Genomic DNA, 18,412 nt, shown 5'->3' on the forward strand with positions numbered 1-18,412 from the left:
TCTGTCTCTTGTGCAATTACATGTAGGGAAATAAAATAAAACATTATAACAATAGAATATTACTTCCATAAAAAGGAAGACTATCAACTATTTCTTCACATGCATGACACAACACATGTAACATCTGATCAGTTTGTGAAACTGCATAATCTACGGAAACTGTGGTGTGAAGATTAATGTTGTTACTATGGTTAAAAAACACATAGGCTTCGTTTAGGCCCTGTTTACATGACAACAGTTTTACTAAATACGAAAAAGTTTCTCCTTCCCATTTAAAAAAGTTCCCCGTCCAGATGAGAAGCAGAGTGCTGCTTCTCAGTGGCAGGTGAAGGGGAGCCTAGTGTGGTTGTGACACTTTACAGTTATATATTGTTAAAAAGCTGCATGCGAACTGCAGCAGTTACCTGAGGTGGACACACGGGTAAAGCAGTGTGGCCCAGTTTGCAGACTGACTTACTTTCCTGAAAGGAATGACCCATTAATGTAGGCTACTATGTAGGGTATTTCATTAATGTAAGTACTCTAATTAATGTTGTCTTGCTATCAAATAATCAGCTTAATGGTGATATTTGAAGTAGGTGCAGTGCACTTTTGCTGACATGTGTTACTATTTTGCGCACGTTTTGCTATTTTGTTCAAACGTTTTACTATTTTGTGTGCAAATTTAGCTTTTCGTACACACATTTAGCTGTTTTGTTCACACATTTTACTATTTTGTGTGCATGTTTTGCTGTTTCATTCACACGTTTTTTTTTTTTTTTTTTTTTTTTCTAAAAAAAGACCATTCCAGGACTCCGTATGATGGGCTGGATACTAGCTCAGTGAACTTGGTAGTTCCTCTGAAGTCTGTAAAAAGTGGTGGCCATTGTCTTCTGTCTCTTCCTGTAATCCCGGACTGACTCTATGGTGTGGAGATCAGGATTCTGTTCCTCTGTTCTCTGAAGATAGTTCCTTCATGAAATCATATCCACATGAATGAAGGAACACCACCTTCGATTAAATTTCTCTAAGACTGAACTCTTAATCATCTGCTTAATCATCCTCTAATTATCAGCATCAAAACCTCCTCTTCATCTCTCACCCCAACCAACGACAGGAGAATCCTATCCTTCTCTGACCATGTCACATCTGTCTACCGGTTGTGCTGTTTTGCACTATACAACATAAGAAAAATCAGGCCATACACCAACCAACTCTTGGTACAGGTCACACTTATCAAGACCTTGACCACTGCAACTCTCCTCTGGCAGATATCCTTTCACTGACAGTGAAACCATTGTAAATGGTCCAAAATGCGGCAGTGCATCTGGTCTCTGACCAGCCTAAAAAGGCGTGTTATTCTGCTGCTCTATGACCTCCACTGGCTACCCATGGCTGCCTGAATCAAATCTAAGTCACTAGAGAGACTTCTGGGTCTGGTTCTGCCATCTCTGCACACAAGGCATTTGCAGTCCAGGCTGTTCTCATCTGTGGTTCCTTGATGGTGGATTGAGCTCCCAAATACTATCAGATACTATCTATAATAACTAACTATAATACTATTTTTAATTTATCTCTTTGCACTTTTTGTCTTATAGATTTAGAGTCTAAAATTTACTTCAAGGCCTCCTACTGCACTGAAACTCATTGTTTCTCACTTTGGATAAAAGTGATTAAATGTAATCTATTGTAAGTGTTATGACTCAGGCTGTATGTCCGGGCTTTAGATCAGATACCCCTGATGGTACTGCCTGATGGACAACAGTCTAAAAATATGAAGTGTCTAAAATTTTTGCGCAGCATTGAATACCATGAGGCAATCAAGATTTTTTAATACAGGTTAAATTTATTTATGTTTATTTGTTTAAGTGTTTCCAGATTATGAACAGTTTCATATGCAATTATATATGCCATGACGTGAGATTTTATTCATATTGCCAAGTGCACACGATATGTTGAATAAAGATAAATAGTAAATTGTTTAGTTCATCATTTGTACAGAAAAAATTCAAAACAAAGTGTGGTTAAACATAGTTTGACTAGTTACAATAACTAAGAAAAAAGAAAACAGCTGACATAAAACAGATTGGAAAAAAGTCCTGAAGCTCTCTCTGAGTTAAACATGCAGAAAACAGTCAAAGATTTGAGAACAGAGAGAGTGGTGGTTTAGCTTAGCTATTGAAAAATAATGTAAGAGTTTCTTTTTTGATTCAAGGGTAATAATAACGTACATGAACTTTGAGTTAATAAACAAAAACAATTAAAAATGACATTTTTTGCAAGTCAACACTGTATCTGTCTCTATCTATTTGCCTTCATGTCTTCTATTTTCTTGTTTCCTGTGCCTACATGGAGCAACTGTGTATACGTTGTCATCATTCAGTCATTGTCGATCTGCTGATATCATTGCTCTCCATTTTGCAACAACACAGGGAGGACAACATCTTGTCTACAGCTCCTTTCCTAATGAAAATATAAAGAAACAAGTCTGCAAGAGGACTGAGCTTTATAAATGTGAAAGTCAGATAATGAAAAGTAAAACTATATCTGGCTTTTTTTTCAAGGCCCCAAATGATGCTGGGCAGGAATAGAAAAATGTAAGTAAGTAGCACCACAACCAAAACTGCTACAATCCGTCGTTTTTCATGAGATGAAACACGGCTGGCTGACAGAGCTTTAAGGGTCCCAACCAGGGAGAATATGAACAAGGGGAGGGGAACGAGGAAGACAACAGCAAAGATGATTGTCAAAATGTGAAAATCAACTCTGAAATATAAAGGGAGGAGAAATACAAGAGGCAGAGCCCAGACCACAAAACAGACCACTATAGAGATCTTGATGGTTCGTCTGAAGCGGTACCACAGAGGCCAGGCAATGACCAAATACCTGTAATACAACAGACACATAGATAGTTGTTGTGAAGCATCTGAAAAATATAGTATACATATTGTATATATACTGTACATGAAAATATAAGTGTAAAAAATGTCAGACAGAGAATAGCTATAAACATACTGGATAGACTGATAGTTACCTTTCCAGGGCAACACATGCCATGAAGCCCACACTGGCCATCAGACCAAAATAGTACAGAAAAATGAAGATTTCTCTGATCGTCAGATTTTCCGGTTTTGTCACTTCAACGATCATGCAGCAGAACTGAATGAGGTCAGAAATGAGGAGGTTGATGATGTAGATCGGAGCAACATGATCGTTTCTCACCTGCAGGAAAACATTGGTGAAAGTAAACAAAGCAGTTGTAAACGCTGTAAATGTCAGACAGTCATTTTTCAACTATTGGCTAAAACTACTTTGTGATTCCTTGTGTACTAGTATATCATTTCACCCCCTTTTCATCTCCATGATCATGTTGCTTGTGTATTAATGATTAAAGGTTAGAATATCCTAATTTAATCAGTGATATTTTGAGTTTCCCTTTAGGTTGAACCATGACCAAAGTAAATATCTTGAAATCAAATTAGAGTCAAAAAGATTTTAACCTTGGAAGGTGATGTTGGTGATGTTCACAGATAATTGTAATAGTTGTAAATCAACTTTTGTAAACCAGTGCTGAGGTTTCACTTTTCTGAACATCTGTGTACAGATACAAAGCAGAAACCTGTGTAAAACTCAGCTCTCAAATTTCCCCACACTGTGTGTGACACTGAATTTAGAAGTATAACTCTTTTCAGAAAATCTCATTGGACAATGGCAGTCCAATCACAAAGCAGAGTACTAGTACTAGTCAGGGTACAGGTGGTTCTGTTGTAGTAGATTTTCAGACTGGGGCTGAGCAAACCTGAGCTTTGTAATCACATAGAAAAGTCACTGTTTAATTCTGTCTACTGAGCTCTCCCCACTTGCAGTCTGCTCCCTGTTGGGCAGCAGGTGCAGTCCAGGAGCTGACTGCATAATGAGTTTTTGTAAATCAGATGCTGAATACAAGTAGATTTCACCTGCAGAATCACTCAAAATGTTTCATTCATTTGTGTGATGACATTTTCTTAGTAAATCTCCCCATAACAGTCTACAGCCATGCTAGCAGCTCTGTGAATTTGTACTTAGGAAGCATACTTTGAGCTAAATGTTAAAATGCTCATAATCACAGTGTTACCATGGTGTTAGTTTGTGCCTTATTAGTTCAGCTTATTGGCATGCTAACATTTGCTAATGAACACCAAACAAAAAGTATAGCTGAGGCCGATCGGAATGTCAGCTTTGCTGGTATTTAGTCATAAACCAAACTATTTGACCTCTGTGCATCACAAATGTCTGTATCATTTTTCATGGCATTCCATCCAATAGTTGTCAAGACCTTTTACAAAATAAAAAGCTTGTTTTTTTGATTCAAAAATTGTGTTGTACAAATTGCTCTGACAAGCTTGACAGTTTGCACCAAGCTGTAGCTAAATAGTATTATTAAGCTCAATAGTTAAAGCGAAGGCTGCAGTGGAGTTACTCTGCGGGGGCATGTGTTTTAGATTATGGCGTAAATTATCCCTTTGTCCCAGAGCCCTGACACCTAGCCCCCACAGCCAGATCAAGATCCTTTACAGACAGACTGTACAACAGACACAAGACAGACAGACAATAAATAAATCTCAGTCATAATGTACATACCAGAGAATAAACACCATGGATGGCCACTAGAGTCAAAGGAAGGCCGATACAAATGATAATACATTTCACCACATATGCAGTGAATTGTGGTATGTCACCAGGGGAATTTTCTTCAGTGATGTCGGTGTCGTTGTAATCATAGTAGTCTGTGTTGTTGCTATCATAACCATAGGAGTAGATGTCGCTGTTGTTGTAGCTTGTGTACTCTGAGGTGTTGTTATTGTAGAAATCTCCCATTCTTCAGTAAAATCTGTTGTTTGAGAGATCAGATTATGGAGAGGGAGCAATGGTTATCTACCTTAGATTGTTCAGTGGTAATACTAAGTGAGGTGCAAGTTCACAAAAATACAATATAGTACAGTATAAATGACACACATAATTACACATTTTAGCACAAAATGTTTTGTTTAGATTTTCTTCAGCAAATTTCTGAAGTTCCACTTCCCTCTTATGCACTGAATTCATGCTCATTTTCTTCTCCATACACATTTTCTGTATCTTATTTTTGCCATTTTGCCATTCATTCAGGCCTTTCTGCATGTTTTAACTGATTATTTCATGTTATTTATGCTTGTGTTTAATGGAAAAGAGGGGAAAAACATTAAGTAAATACCACTGTTGGACTGTAGTATACTGTCCACCTACAGTCTGAAACTATCACCTTGTCACAGTTTGTGTATTCATTTATATTCTTATTTTCTTTGTTATGTATCAGTATATTTACAGGTTATCCACAGAATTAAATAGGTAATGCAGCACAAACCTTACCTTTGAAAGCTGGAGGACCACAACCTGAATGTGTTTTCTTTACCAGAGTCTGCTAATGTATGTCTGATGTGATGAGTCATGACATGAGGGAGGTTCCACACAATCTAATCTTTGCCTCTGAATTCAAGATTGTTGTGTCATTCTTGCTATAACTATGGTGGTGCATGGTTCATGTGTCTGTGTCTTCCTCTGTTATTTGTACTGAACATGCACATTATCTTTATTTAACAAATTTAACCCAAACTTTTTTTCGTGGTGCCCTGAATGCAACCAGCATGTAAGACGTTGATGTCAGACATATTAAAAAGTGGTATTTCCAGTCCATACACACCAAACCATACAACCACTGTGCTATCAGCAGCTCCATATTGCCATCTTGTGGCCAAACATAAAACTCTCTGTGAAGCCTCCTATAAACGGACCCACTGCAAGTTGATAAGTCACATTACTGATGGTGTGTTACTCCACAAGTATAATCGAGAAATGTGAACATGACTCATCTCCAACCAAACAATAAGCTCTGACATTTAGCAGTTGAGTAACTAGTGCATTTAATAGGAATAAAAACGGTCCTCTGCATATGTTTGGATATTTATCACATTTAGGAGGGAAATGTTTTGTTTCTTGAGTGAAACTGTGCTGCATGGTGGCATAAACAAAGAACAACAGCCACAGCAACAAATGGACTGGCTGCTGCTCTGGTCTTTGTGCATGGGACATCTGACCCAGGTGTGTCCCATGCTGCTGATTACACCCCTACAGGTTTGCAGCTGTGGGGTAACAGGGCAGTCACATGACAGTGTTAAAATTATACAGAAGTGGCAGCAAACTGAACTGAAGAGCCAAGGCTTGGCACATACATACATTGGCCAGTTATCTATAGATCTGAAGCTAAAATGAACCAATTTCTAATTTCTTGTGTCAAATGTCAAAATGTGTTCCTGGTATTCAGAGGTCACAGTGAAGGGAACAAAACGCTAAAAATAAAACTCTGATATTGAATGAAGTTAAACAAATGGTATGTTGTTTAGTTTATCATTTCAACAACAACAAAATACTGCTGTGGTTAGACACACACTAGTTACAATAACAAGGGAAAAAGAAAACAACTAAATTAAAATGTGCATGTGAGATGGAAAAAATCCTAAAGCTCTCCCTGAGTACACATGCAGAAAACAGTCCAAATAAAGATGTAAGACTAAGAGAGAGTGGTGGTTATAATGACAGCATAATCATGGTGCTGATAAACTCAGCATTATATGAGCATATGATAGCCTTATATTATAGGGTTTCTTGTTTTGATTAAAGAGTGATAATGGCATATATTGCTTAGTTAATAAACAGGAACATAACATAAACATAAAAAATATTTTATTTACATTTGTTGAAGCTTTCACACAGCAGCACAGCCAGTGAATTTACCTTAATATTTTCTATTTTCTTTCTTTCTCTGCCTACATGGGCATGTAAGATTAGCTTTTTTGATTCAAGGGTAATAATAACGTACATGAACTTTGAGTTAATAAACAAAAGCAATTAAAAATGACATTTTATGCAAGTGAACACAGTATCTGTCTCTATCTATTTGCCTTCATCTCTTCTTTTTTCTTGTTTGCTGTGCCTACATGGAGCAACTGTGTATACGTTGTCATCATTCAGTCTCAGTCTGTTGATCTTCTGATATCATTGCTCTCCATTCTGCAACAACACAGAGAGGCCAAAATCTTGTCTACAGCTCCTTTCCTAATGAAAACATATAGAAACAAGTCTGCAAGAGGACTGAACTGTATAACAGTGAAAGACAGATCAATTAAAGTATCATTATATCTAACTTTTTTATCAAGGCACCAAATGGTGGTGGGCAGGAACAGCAGCATGTAAGTAAGTAGCACCACAACCAAAATTGCCACAATCCGTCGTTTTTCATCAGAGGAGATGCGGCTGGTTGACAGAGCATTAAGGGTCCCAACCAGGGAGAATATGAAGAAGGGGAGGGGAATAAGGAGGTAGACAGCGAAGATTGTTGTCAAAATGTGAAAATCAACTCTGAAATATAAAGGGAGGAGAAATACAAGAGGCAGAGCCCAGACCACAAAACAGACTGCTATAGGGATCTTGATATTTCGTCTGAAGCGGTACCACAGCGGGCAGGAGATAGCCAAATACCTGTAATACAACAGACACATAGATAGACTTTGTGGAGCATCTTAATTATGTAATACATACACCATATGTATATTGTACATGTATCTACACATAAAAATGGTCAGACAGAGAATAGCTCTAAACATACTGGATAGACTGATAGTTACCTTTCCAGGGCGACACACACCATGAAGCCAACACTGGCCATCAGACCAAAACAGTATGTAAAAATAAAGATATTTTTGGCTATCCAATCCTTAGGTTTTGCCACTTCAACGATCATGCAGCAGAACTGAATGATGTCAGAAATGAGGAGGTTGATGACGTAGATCGGAGCAACATGATCGTTTCTCACCTGCAGAAAAACATTGGTGAAAGTAAACAAAACAAACAAATAGAGTGGTTTGTGTTCATCAAATCATTTGTGCATTTTCCACTGTTGTCTGTTGTGGTGAGACTTGGCGCCAAATTTACTGAAGCGCTCCCACCGGTTTTTCAGGTATTTTCAGATAGGACACATCTGGTGTATTGTGTTTGCATGGTGAGCCTCTCTGTGCAGATAACAGAAGGAAACATGTTACACTGGATTTACTAAAGTCACATGATTTTTCAACTTAAACTGAACTGTAACATACATTAGATACTGGCAAAATGAAGCAATTAATCTATTATAAATAAACATGGAGTAAATTATCCCTTTGTCCCAGAGCCCTGACACCTAGCCCCCACAGCCAGATCAAGATCCTTTACAGACAGACTGTACAACAGACACAAGACAGACAGACAATAAATAACTCAGTTATTTTGTACTCACCAGAGAATAAACACCATAGATGGCTACAAGGGTCAAGGGAAGGCCGATACCAATGATAATACATGTCACCACATATATGATGAAAAGAGAACTTTCGTCAGGAGAGAATTCATTGCTGTTGTTATTATAGCCGTAGCCCTCTGTGATGTTGCTGTAGGGGAAGTTGATGTTGCTTGTGTTCTGTGAGGTGTTTTTGTAGAAATCTTCCATTCTTCAGTGGGAAATCTGTTGTTTGAGAGAGGAAGTTATTTTAATATCTACTGTGCGTTATTCAGTGATAATACTTAAGCTGTGAAGTGCAAGTTCACATAAATACAGTATATTTTTAACATTTTAGCACTACCTTCTCATACCTTCTTTCATGCTCATTTTCCTCTCTATCTCCATCGTGTCTTCTTTATCCCATTTTTGCTATTCAGTATACATTGTACTGTGTCTTTTTGCATGTTTTTACCAATTTCAGGTCATTTATTCTTGTGTTTAAGAGAAGAGAGAGGAAAAAAGGAAAAGTAAATGCAACAGTTGGACCATAGTTTACTGTACACCTACATATTCATTTCTGTTTGCTTTGTTATAATCAGTACATTTACAAGTTATACAAAGAATGAGATAAGTAACGCAACAGAAACCTTACCTTTGAAAGCTGCAGAACCACAAACTGAATGTGCTTACCGACTAAAGTGTTGACTAAAGCGTTGTCGACTATAGTATGTTTAATGTGGCATGTCATGGCATGAAGGAGTTTCCACATAATATGATATTTGCCCTGAGGAAGCTAGGAGTGGTTCTATAAGGAATTCAAGATGTGCTATTCTTGCATGGTGCATGGTTTCTCTGTGCCTGTGTCATCATGTACTGTTCAGGGGGATACTATTGCTTCACTGCAGCCAGCAGCACGCCCCTCCTCTGACTTACAGGTAGAGGTAAGTGAGGAAATAACTGAGGACTTATGGAGACACACACATCCTGTTCGACTTCTTTCATCATTTGTACTTTTATGCGTATTTAATGGTGACTGACACAGGCTATAGCAAGGCTATTTGTGGCGAAATGTCATAAGCTAACACTTTCAGTCCTACATCTGTTAAATCAGAGTGACAAGAAAACAAAGCTTTGGTCAGCTTTGCTTTTGCTATTAAAAGGACTGTTCATACAGATAATATGCAATTTACCAATATGCCATTTTCTGTCTCTCTGTGTGTTTTTCTGCGAAGGCTGGACCTGACAGTGTATGGGTTTTATTGAGCTTGATTGTGATTGATATTTGTACCTCTCCACAGCGTTAGTTCATTTGACTCACCTTGCTCTCTGGTGTAATAAAACTGTTTCCTCCAAATTAAAATGTAATTTATCATTTTGAAATTTTGTTACATTTTATTATTTATTTATATTTATTAGTGTGAGAGGGAAGGGACTGAAAAGTCACTGTTGGTTCAGAGGATGTTTGAAAAGTGTTAATGTGGGTTAAACAAGTCTTGATATGTGAATGGTGATCAGATAGATTTTTGTTGAGAATGTATGTACATTTTGCCTTGTATTTGGTTTGTTGTCTTGTATCTTTTGTCGTCCTCCAGTGGTAGCATCAAATCAAGTGATTTCAAACTCTTACTGTCACCCTAACAGTCTTTCTTCCATCTAGTATGGAGGCATTCCCAGTTGACAGCTGCATGAATTTGTGACAACTGACAGAAAATCATGAATACATATGACATAACTGTCATTGATAGACACTGGAGGCAACAAGATATGATTGTCACTCATTTATTCAAACTTTATTGACAGTTGGAAAAAATACACATTGGGGAACAAGCCAAGACAAGAAAAGTTTGTTGAGTATATATCAGAAAAATGAAACATCTTGCTAACTTGCCTTAATAGTAAGCATGCCGATATGATTGTATGATTGTATGATTCATTTTGGAAAAGCAAGAGTGCAAATTGCCAGTAATTAAAGGATAGAACACATATTAACTGATGAATTCAAGCTGTTAGTCAGGTTAGGCTTCAGTTTAGTCTTTGACTTGAGGAAGAGTGGCTCATGTGTCTATTGTTCAGCACAGTAATACAACATTATTAAAATGCTGTATGTGCTCAACACACCATAGAAAGAGTGCATTGGGTGTATTTATACACTAATTTTGGTCATATACAACAAGGGATATTTTATGGTTTCGCAAATGTTGGCCATATCCTATATGTGTGTGCCTAGATCTCATTAGAACATGTTACAGGCGCTGCCCTCTGCTATAATTTTAACAGGCAAGCCACTTGACAAAGTTACTTTTAGCTGGCTGTCTTTCTGCCCAAGTTGGGGATACCACAGTCTGGGGTTGGTGAGGAGCTGCTAACGGTGTTGCTAATGGATAACTCATGTGCTCCACAATCTCCTCAGTGTTTAACATAATATCCTCATTAATCATCTTTCCTGCCTTATCTAATCCCTCCCCTGGCTGCTTCCCTTCTGGTTTTCACTTTGCTGTCTGAGGACTGAACAATGAGAGTGAATTGTAAAATGTACACTAATTGTGGTCTACAAATGTTTGTTTTGGCACCAGGCCGGGCACATATTTCATGGCAGCGGAAAATAAGACAAGACAAGACACGAAGAGAAGAGCAACCATTACTTTGGAATGTAGATCAGAGGATGTGTGATCAACAAATACGTCAAATAAATCAGATTACTGGTTTCATGGCTCTGAAACAACTGTCCCAATCACAGTGAGGCATGATAACAGTGACTCATCAAATGGTGACAAATAATACTGCACTACACACAGCACTCCAGATCTGTAGTCAAAAGGAACTGACAATGGAAGTAACATTGTATTACAAGTATTACATTGTAAATGGCCACATCACATCAAAATGTATAGTCATATTAAAGAATTAAGCACACAACAGGAAATTTGCTCAAAATAAAAGTTGGAGGGAGGCCATCATACATCTTAACAGATGGTAATCCAACACGTTCTGGGTAAACAGGTAAAATATTGAGTTCTAACAGACAAATCTGATGTGTGTAGAGGTGTGAGTGGTTATTTTGTCACAGCGTGGTGTCATTTTGGTGCTCTGGTGCAGCACTTCTCAAATGAGACGCTGTAGTTGTCTTCCAAGCATTTAGTTTGTCCTTGTTGAGAATCATCAGTCACCAATTTCCAGCTCTATAACTAGCCTAAATGAAACTGAAGTGATTTTCCCACACTATAAGTTGCTTGTGGATTTTCATTCATGGGAGTGTTTCTTTGACGGATTATATACATACTTGACTCAGAGCCATGGTGCGTAGGAGGAAAATGTTACACAAACTCACACATCTTTGTCCTCTCTCCAGTGTATTATTACAGTTTTTTCTGGCAGAAAACATTAGTGAACTCTCAGCTGGATCTAAGCAATAATAAGCAGCACAATCTGCTAAAAATGTAACATGTTTTTGGTTATTATGTTTGTGCTGTCTTATTAGGTTTATTCATTGTATTGTAAGTTTCTTTCCAATAGGCCATGGTAAATTAAGTTGACAACATATTAGAAATAAATAGATTAGCCTCTAAATTTCTGATAGTTGATTACATACAGTAAGCAACAACACTTTATTTGTGCTGGTGTTTAAAAACATAAATCTTACCTTTGTGTAACTTTACGTTTGTGCTCCTGTTTCACCTATGCTGTGCAGAACCAAAATGAGATCATTACCCCTGAGGCTGGAGGGTTGAAAACAACCTTTAGTCCTTGACTGTTGGTGTGAAAACTCATTTCGTAGGGGGTGTGTTTTCTTTGACAATGAGTCCATTGCACATTCAAAAAGGGGATATGTGTCTTAATATTTGGAATATCATATCATAAATGGACACACTAACAGTTGGTGCATTAATATAATTGACAAATTTGAACATGCCTCATCTTCAACCAAACAATAACAGATATGACTGTGTTGCTTATGGATGCTGTTTTTTTTTTTTTTTTAAATGAGTAGGTAGTTAAAAACAAGTGCATGGTGTCATGTGACACCTTACCCAGGTGTCTCATGCTGCACTCCTACAGGTTTGCAGCTGTGGGGTAACTGAGCGGAGCTGCTGTCACATTACAGTGTAAAAATTATACACAAGTGATAGCAAATAAAAAATAAATAAATAAAGGGAACGTAATAGCCAAGGCTTAGCACATATGTACATTGGCCAGTTATCTATAGATCTGAAACTAAAATGTACCAATTCCCAAATGTGACAAATGCTAAAATCTGTCCAATGTCTGCACTCAAAATTGCATACAGAATTGCCCAGGCCAAGAAACCACACACTACAGCTGGGCAGCTCATTCTCCCTGCTGCTCTAGACATGGTGTCAGTTATGCTTTGATGAGAGAAGTGCTGCAAACTGAAAGCTAAAACTGAAAGTGCAAAACAGGCTCATTGCTGCCACTAATGCAGTGATAAGACTCATACTGACTTGTTTATCTTTCTGGCCAAATGCATTTGCTCTTTTTTTTTTTTTAATCACACTGATAACACGATAGCACTTTGGTTTTGTCTATTTTTGAACTTGGTGTTATTTGATGCAAAATGATAACACAACTGTGGTATAATTTTCTATATTTTTAAACTTCCTTAACTTGGCCTATTTTGCAACCATTTTGTTGGGGCTATGGGGCATGACAGTGTGTGTATTCTATGCTTTGCAGTTGAAAAGATGTCTGTTACAATCCAGCTAAATTCATTTAAATTCATTTTTTTCACAGTAAGATGCTATGTTCCTCTACTGACTAAAAATGCTGCACCACTATATTTGCATATCAGAAAGAAAATGAAAAGAGTAGATAATCTCTTACCCCTGTCACACAATGCCTCTAAAATGAAGAAATGATGATGGGTTGATATCAGTTGAGGAGGAGAGAGAGAGAGACTAAGCTCATGGTTCAAAATTTACAGCCTAAAAATTTTCACCATCATTCATTTATATGTGGAACAAGACAAAGTGTAAACACTTCTGCTCACACATTTTCCCTTGCTCTAATCAGATTGAACCTTGACACATGAAGTTGTGGTTGAGAGAGTGGATGGGACTGACCACTTACTTCTTGCTTTTCTATTTAGGTTTGCTGCAAAATATTACAAGCAGCAGAGAAGGAGAGATGCTGCCTAGGCTGCAGTGAGTGCTAGGGCATTAAAAAAGGGAATAACAACAAAGTTTTTCATAAGAGGCTGTATAATTTAGCCCTGCTAGTTCTTGCAGCATTATCCATGCTATCTCCTGCATCTCCTGCAGTAAATCTTATCCAAAATTATTATCCAGAAATCCAGTCTAACTGCACTTTAAGATCACAGAGGAGCTACTCTTGATCAGCTGATGACCTTCTACTGTGAAATGCTCTGCCACATTTATATGACTGTTGGTTTTCTCTGTATCTCTGCATCATGCTTTTCTTGAAGACTTCGGCAACACATGCACACCAGCACACTTACCCAACTGGTTTACTTCATTATGAAACACTGCATTCTGCTTTTAGATGATTCATGTTTGTAGATAAAAAAAGAAAAAATTGTTGTATAGGTTCAGGTAAAATGACCATTTACTTAATATCTTAATAATCAGACTGGTTATTGTTAAATTGATCTCACAGGTTTCAAAAATGTGTCATTCTGTGAACACCCCAGTTTTCAGTTTCCAGTATATATAATAAACTTGCTGATGTAACATATAGTTTGTTGAGTATACTGTTACACCTCTTTAGGTTTTACTGCTTTTAAGTCATGTTGATAGGAATTTAACAGTCACAAGTGAAGAGCACATAAATAAGGCAAAACATGTACTTCAATATAAAACTTCAATGCTGAAAACATTCTTCATCATGTAAATACAAGTAATCTATGAGATCAGACTGGGATGTACAAGCATTAGCTGCTATTAAAAGGCAAAACAGAGACTTTAAAGTAACTGAAACAAAATCTGGTTTATTTATACAGAACGCTGACACTGTCACAATATGAGAAATATAACAAAAGCAACAGAGTGGCAAAACAAACTCACATTGTTTCAATAAAGACAATAAACTACATGGTCACATTTTAAAGCACTGGGTACATCTTTAGCTTCACTTTCCATCGTGTAGGTTAATCTGATACAACCTGCTTTCACATCAGTGAGAAATGTGATAGATGACAAAATGTAATCTATTGATTTCATGTACATGTACATGGACAGTGACATGAGCATGGTTGACTGATAGGACACATTCTTTATTAACATGATGAGGATGTGTTGCTATGAAGGGTGATTGACAGATTAACAGATCTTGTTACATCCATATGCAGTCAGCTCTTTAAGTGATTATGTCAAGGTGGGGTATATTTTTTAAAGCTTGGTTCCTTTAAAATCTGTAAAACCAAGGAGTTGCCACAGGTGAGCAGGGGGGCAGGGAACAAACAACAGCCGTCCAGGAAAAATTAAACAAACACTGACAACTGTCCTTTAAAAGCGTCCATGCCATTGTTCATATAAGCTTTTTGGTAACACTGTCCTACTATTTGTCCTGGGAGGAAGAACTGGAGGTAAACAGTATGGCCTCCAAGTATGGTCTCCACGTGAGGAGCTGCCCTTCCTCGCTGCTGTGCCATTGAGGAGAGAGGGAACCTCAGGTGCAGACTAACGCACAGGGAACAAGCAAGGGGTAGAGCGCACGCACACACACACAGGTACAATTCAAACATTCCTTCACTCAGTTCTTTTAGCAGTCATTGAATCCAATATCAGCCTCCCATCTGGAATGTCTGCCCTGACAGTCGTCCGTTCCTCTCTCAGACCTTACTTCCTGCCTCGCTGCCCGGTTTCACTCGGCGCAATCCTCATGCTCCTCCCTCAGTTTCCTGTTCAACTGTCTTATATGTGCGCGCCGCTGCTCCTCTTCCTCCGCCCAGGCTGTTCTTTCCGTTTTATTGTACTTGAACCTTTTAAATGGTGAGTTCAGCCATTTTAAAGTCATTCTTTGTTATCTGGTTTATTGCATTTTAGTAATGCGATTGGTCATTTTTTTATTTATTTATTTTTGTTTTAAGCGGCTGGGTTTAAGCCTGTTTTATTCCATTAAGCATTAAATTGAATCATTTTTATTGTTTTTTTTAAATTATGTGTCTATTTGCCTTCATCTCTTCTTCTGTTTTCTTTCTTCCTCTGCCTACATGGAGTGACTGTGTATATATTGTCATCATTCAGTCACTGTTGATCTGCTGATATCATTGCTCTCCATTCTGCAACAACACAGAGAGGCCAAAATCTTGTCTACAGCTCCTTTCCTAATGAAAACATACAGAAACAAGTCTGCAAGAGGACTGAACTGTATTAAAGTGAAAGACAGATCAATTAAAGTATCATTATATCTAACTTTTTTATCAAGGCACCAAATGGTGGTGGGCAGGAACAGCAGCATGTAAGTAAGTAGCACCACAACCAAAACTGCTACAATTCGTCGTTTTTCATCAGAGGAGACTCGGCTGGCTGACAGAGCTTTAAGGGTCCCAACCAGGGAGAATATGAACAAGGGCAGGGGAGTAAGGAGGTAGACAGCGGCGATGATTAAAATGTCAAAATCAACTTCGAAATATAAAGGGAGGAGAAATGCAAGAGGCAGAGCCCAGACCACAACACAGACCACTATAGAGACCTTGATATTTCGTCTGAAGCGGTACCACAGAGGCCAGGCAATGACCAAATACCTGTAATACAACAGACACATAGATAGACTTTGTAGTATATGTACTATTATATACTGTACATGTATATATACTGTATATGCATAAAAATGTCAGACAGAGAATAGCTATAAACATACTGGATAGACTGATAGTTACCTTTCCAGGGCGACACACACCATGAAGCCAACACTGGCCAACAGACCAAAATAGTACAGAAAAATGAAGATTTCTCTGATTTTCCAATCCTCAAGTTCTGTCACTAGAGCGATCATGCAGCAGAACTGAATGAGGTCAGAAATGAGGAGGTTGATGATGTAGATCGGAGCAACATGATCGTTTCTCACCTGCAGGAAAACATTGGTGAAAGTAAACAAAGCAGTTGTAAACATGTTCTGAGCTGGTGACATGTCAGAGCCATTTATGCATTTTCCACTGTTGGTCTGTCGTAACAAGACTAAGGACAAGATTTACTTAAGCGTTTGCAGCTGTTTTTCAGGTATTTCCAGATAAGACACATCTGGTGTATTTTGTTTGCATGGTGAGCCTCTCTGTGCAGATAACAGGAAGAAACATGTTACACTGGATTTACTAAAGTCACATGATTTTTCAACTTGAACTTTGTTTTGAGCGAAAGAAACGCACATTAAATATTGGCAAAAATGGAGCAATTAGTCTATTATTGACAAACAGAATATTTAATCACTGTAACACAAACAAATAGTGAACAGAGAGTTCTGGTTTGTCTGTAATTGATGTTTGTACTTTAAAAAATCACACTGTAAAAACTGCTGTGACAAGCCTGACAGTTTTCATCAAGCTGCAACTAAACTTCAGCAGTTGAGGAAAACACTGGACTGGAGCTAAACTTGTAAACTGCATGTGTTTAGGGTCCAGTGAACTTCAGAAGACTTCTGACAGCTGTGGGGACATTTAATTTGGATTATGGAGTAAATTATCCCTTTGTCCCAGAGCCCTGACACCTAGCCCCCACAGCCAGATCAAGATCCTTTACAGACAGACCATACAACAGACACAAGACAGACAGACAATAAATAACTCAGTTATTTTGTACTCACCAGAGAATAAACACCATAGATGGCTACAAGGGTCAAAGGAAGGCCGATACCAATGATAATACATGTCACCACATATATGATGAAAAGAGAACTTTCGTCAGGAGAGAATTCATTGCTGTTGTTATTATAGCCGTAGCTCTCTGTGATGTTGCTGTAGGGGAAGTTGATGTTGCTTGTGTTCTGTGAGGTGTTGTTATTGTAGAAATCTTCCATTCTTCAGTGGGAAATCTGTTGTTTGAGAGAGGAAGTTATTTTAATATCTACTGTACGCTATTCAGTGATAATACTTAAGCTGTGAAGTGCAGGTTCATATGAATATAGTACACCTGTAGTACAGCATAAATCTCATAATCCAGCATTTTAGCACAAAAATGTTTGATTTAAATTGTCTTCAGCCAGTATTACTACCTTCTTATTCACAGATGTCATGCTCATTTTCTTCTCCATCCTTCTTTTTTTTTTTTTTTTTTTTTTTACCTAATTTTTGCTATTTGAGATACATTATACTGTGTCTTTTTGCATGTTTTTACCAATTATTTCAAGTTATTTAAGTAAATACAACTGTTGGACTGTAGTATACTGTCCACCTACAGTCTGAAACTGTCACCTTGTCACAGTTTGTGTATTCATTTACATTCTTGTTTCCTTTGTTATGTGTCAGTACATTTACAGGTTATACATAGAATGAGGTAAGTAATAAAACAGAACCTTACCTTTGAAAGCTGGAGGACCACAAACTGAGTGTGTTTTCTTTACCAGAGTCTGCTAAAGTATATCTGATGTGGCAAGACATGACGTGAAAAAGGTTCCAGATAATCTAATCTTTGCTTTCTAAGGAAAGCAGAAGTGGTTTTCTTTACGACTCTTTAAAAAAGGGAATAACAAGATTTTCATAAGAGGCTGTACAATTTAGCCCTGCTAGTTATTGCAGCATTTTTCATGCTATCTCTTGCATCTCCTGCAGTAAATCTTATCTAAAATTATTATTCAAAAATCCAGTCTAACTGCACTTTAAGATCACAGAGGAGCTACTCTTGATCAGCTGATGACCTACTGTGAAATGCTCTGCCACTTTTATATGACTGTTGGTTTTCTCTTGAAAACTTCGGGAAGTTGGGTAAGTGTGCACGCCAGCACACTTACCCAACTGGTTTACTTCATTATGAAACACTGTGTTCATCATGTAAATACTACTAATATGAGATCAGACTGGGATGTACAAGCATTAGCTGCCATTAAAAGCATCAAGGCAAAACAGAGACTTTAAAGTAACTGAAACAAAATCAGGTTTATTTATACAGAGCCTGACACTGTCACAATATCAGAAAT

The 18,412-nt window shown here is 37.7% G+C and overlaps 3 protein-coding genes across 3 annotated transcripts; all 3 read right to left on the reverse strand.

Annotated features, from left to right (window-relative positions):
* Positions 1-1,682: 1,682 nt before the first annotated feature.
* LOC108872859 (G-protein coupled receptor 4-like) lies at positions 1,683-4,841 on the reverse strand. Its single transcript, XM_018660743.2, has 4 exons — positions 4,600-4,841; positions 3,014-3,201; positions 2,802-2,865; positions 1,683-1,730 (listed from the first exon to the last, which is right to left on the reverse strand). Exons 1-4 carry the CDS (start codon positions 4,834-4,836, stop codon positions 1,683-1,685), a joined length of 537 nt encoding a protein of 178 aa, XP_018516259.2. The 5' UTR covers positions 4,837-4,841.
* Positions 4,842-6,721: 1,880 nt separating this feature from the next.
* Positions 6,722-9,154, reverse strand: LOC108872904 (G-protein coupled receptor 4). The gene is made up of 5 exons (XM_018660813.2): positions 8,961-9,154; positions 8,680-8,799; positions 8,327-8,551; positions 7,680-7,867; positions 6,722-7,533 (listed from the first exon to the last, which is right to left on the reverse strand). Exons 3-5 carry the CDS (start codon positions 8,534-8,536, stop codon positions 7,029-7,031), a joined length of 903 nt encoding a protein of 300 aa, XP_018516329.1. The 5' UTR covers positions 8,537-8,551; positions 8,680-8,799; positions 8,961-9,154; the 3' UTR covers positions 6,722-7,028.
* Positions 9,155-14,254: 5,100 nt separating this feature from the next.
* LOC108872903 (G-protein coupled receptor 4) lies at positions 14,255-18,147 on the reverse strand. Its single transcript, XM_018660812.2, has 4 exons — positions 17,797-18,147; positions 17,084-17,311; positions 16,164-16,351; positions 14,255-16,028 (listed from the first exon to the last, which is right to left on the reverse strand). Exons 2-4 carry the CDS (start codon positions 17,294-17,296, stop codon positions 15,521-15,523), a joined length of 909 nt encoding a protein of 302 aa, XP_018516328.1. The 5' UTR covers positions 17,297-17,311; positions 17,797-18,147; the 3' UTR covers positions 14,255-15,520.
* Positions 18,148-18,412: the final 265 nt, after the last annotated feature.

Source organism: Lates calcarifer, linkage group LG16_LG22 (genome assembly GCF_001640805.2).
Source record: "Lates calcarifer isolate ASB-BC8 linkage group LG16_LG22, TLL_Latcal_v3, whole genome shotgun sequence".
NCBI classification, from domain to species: domain Eukaryota; kingdom Metazoa; phylum Chordata; class Actinopteri; family Centropomidae; genus Lates; species Lates calcarifer.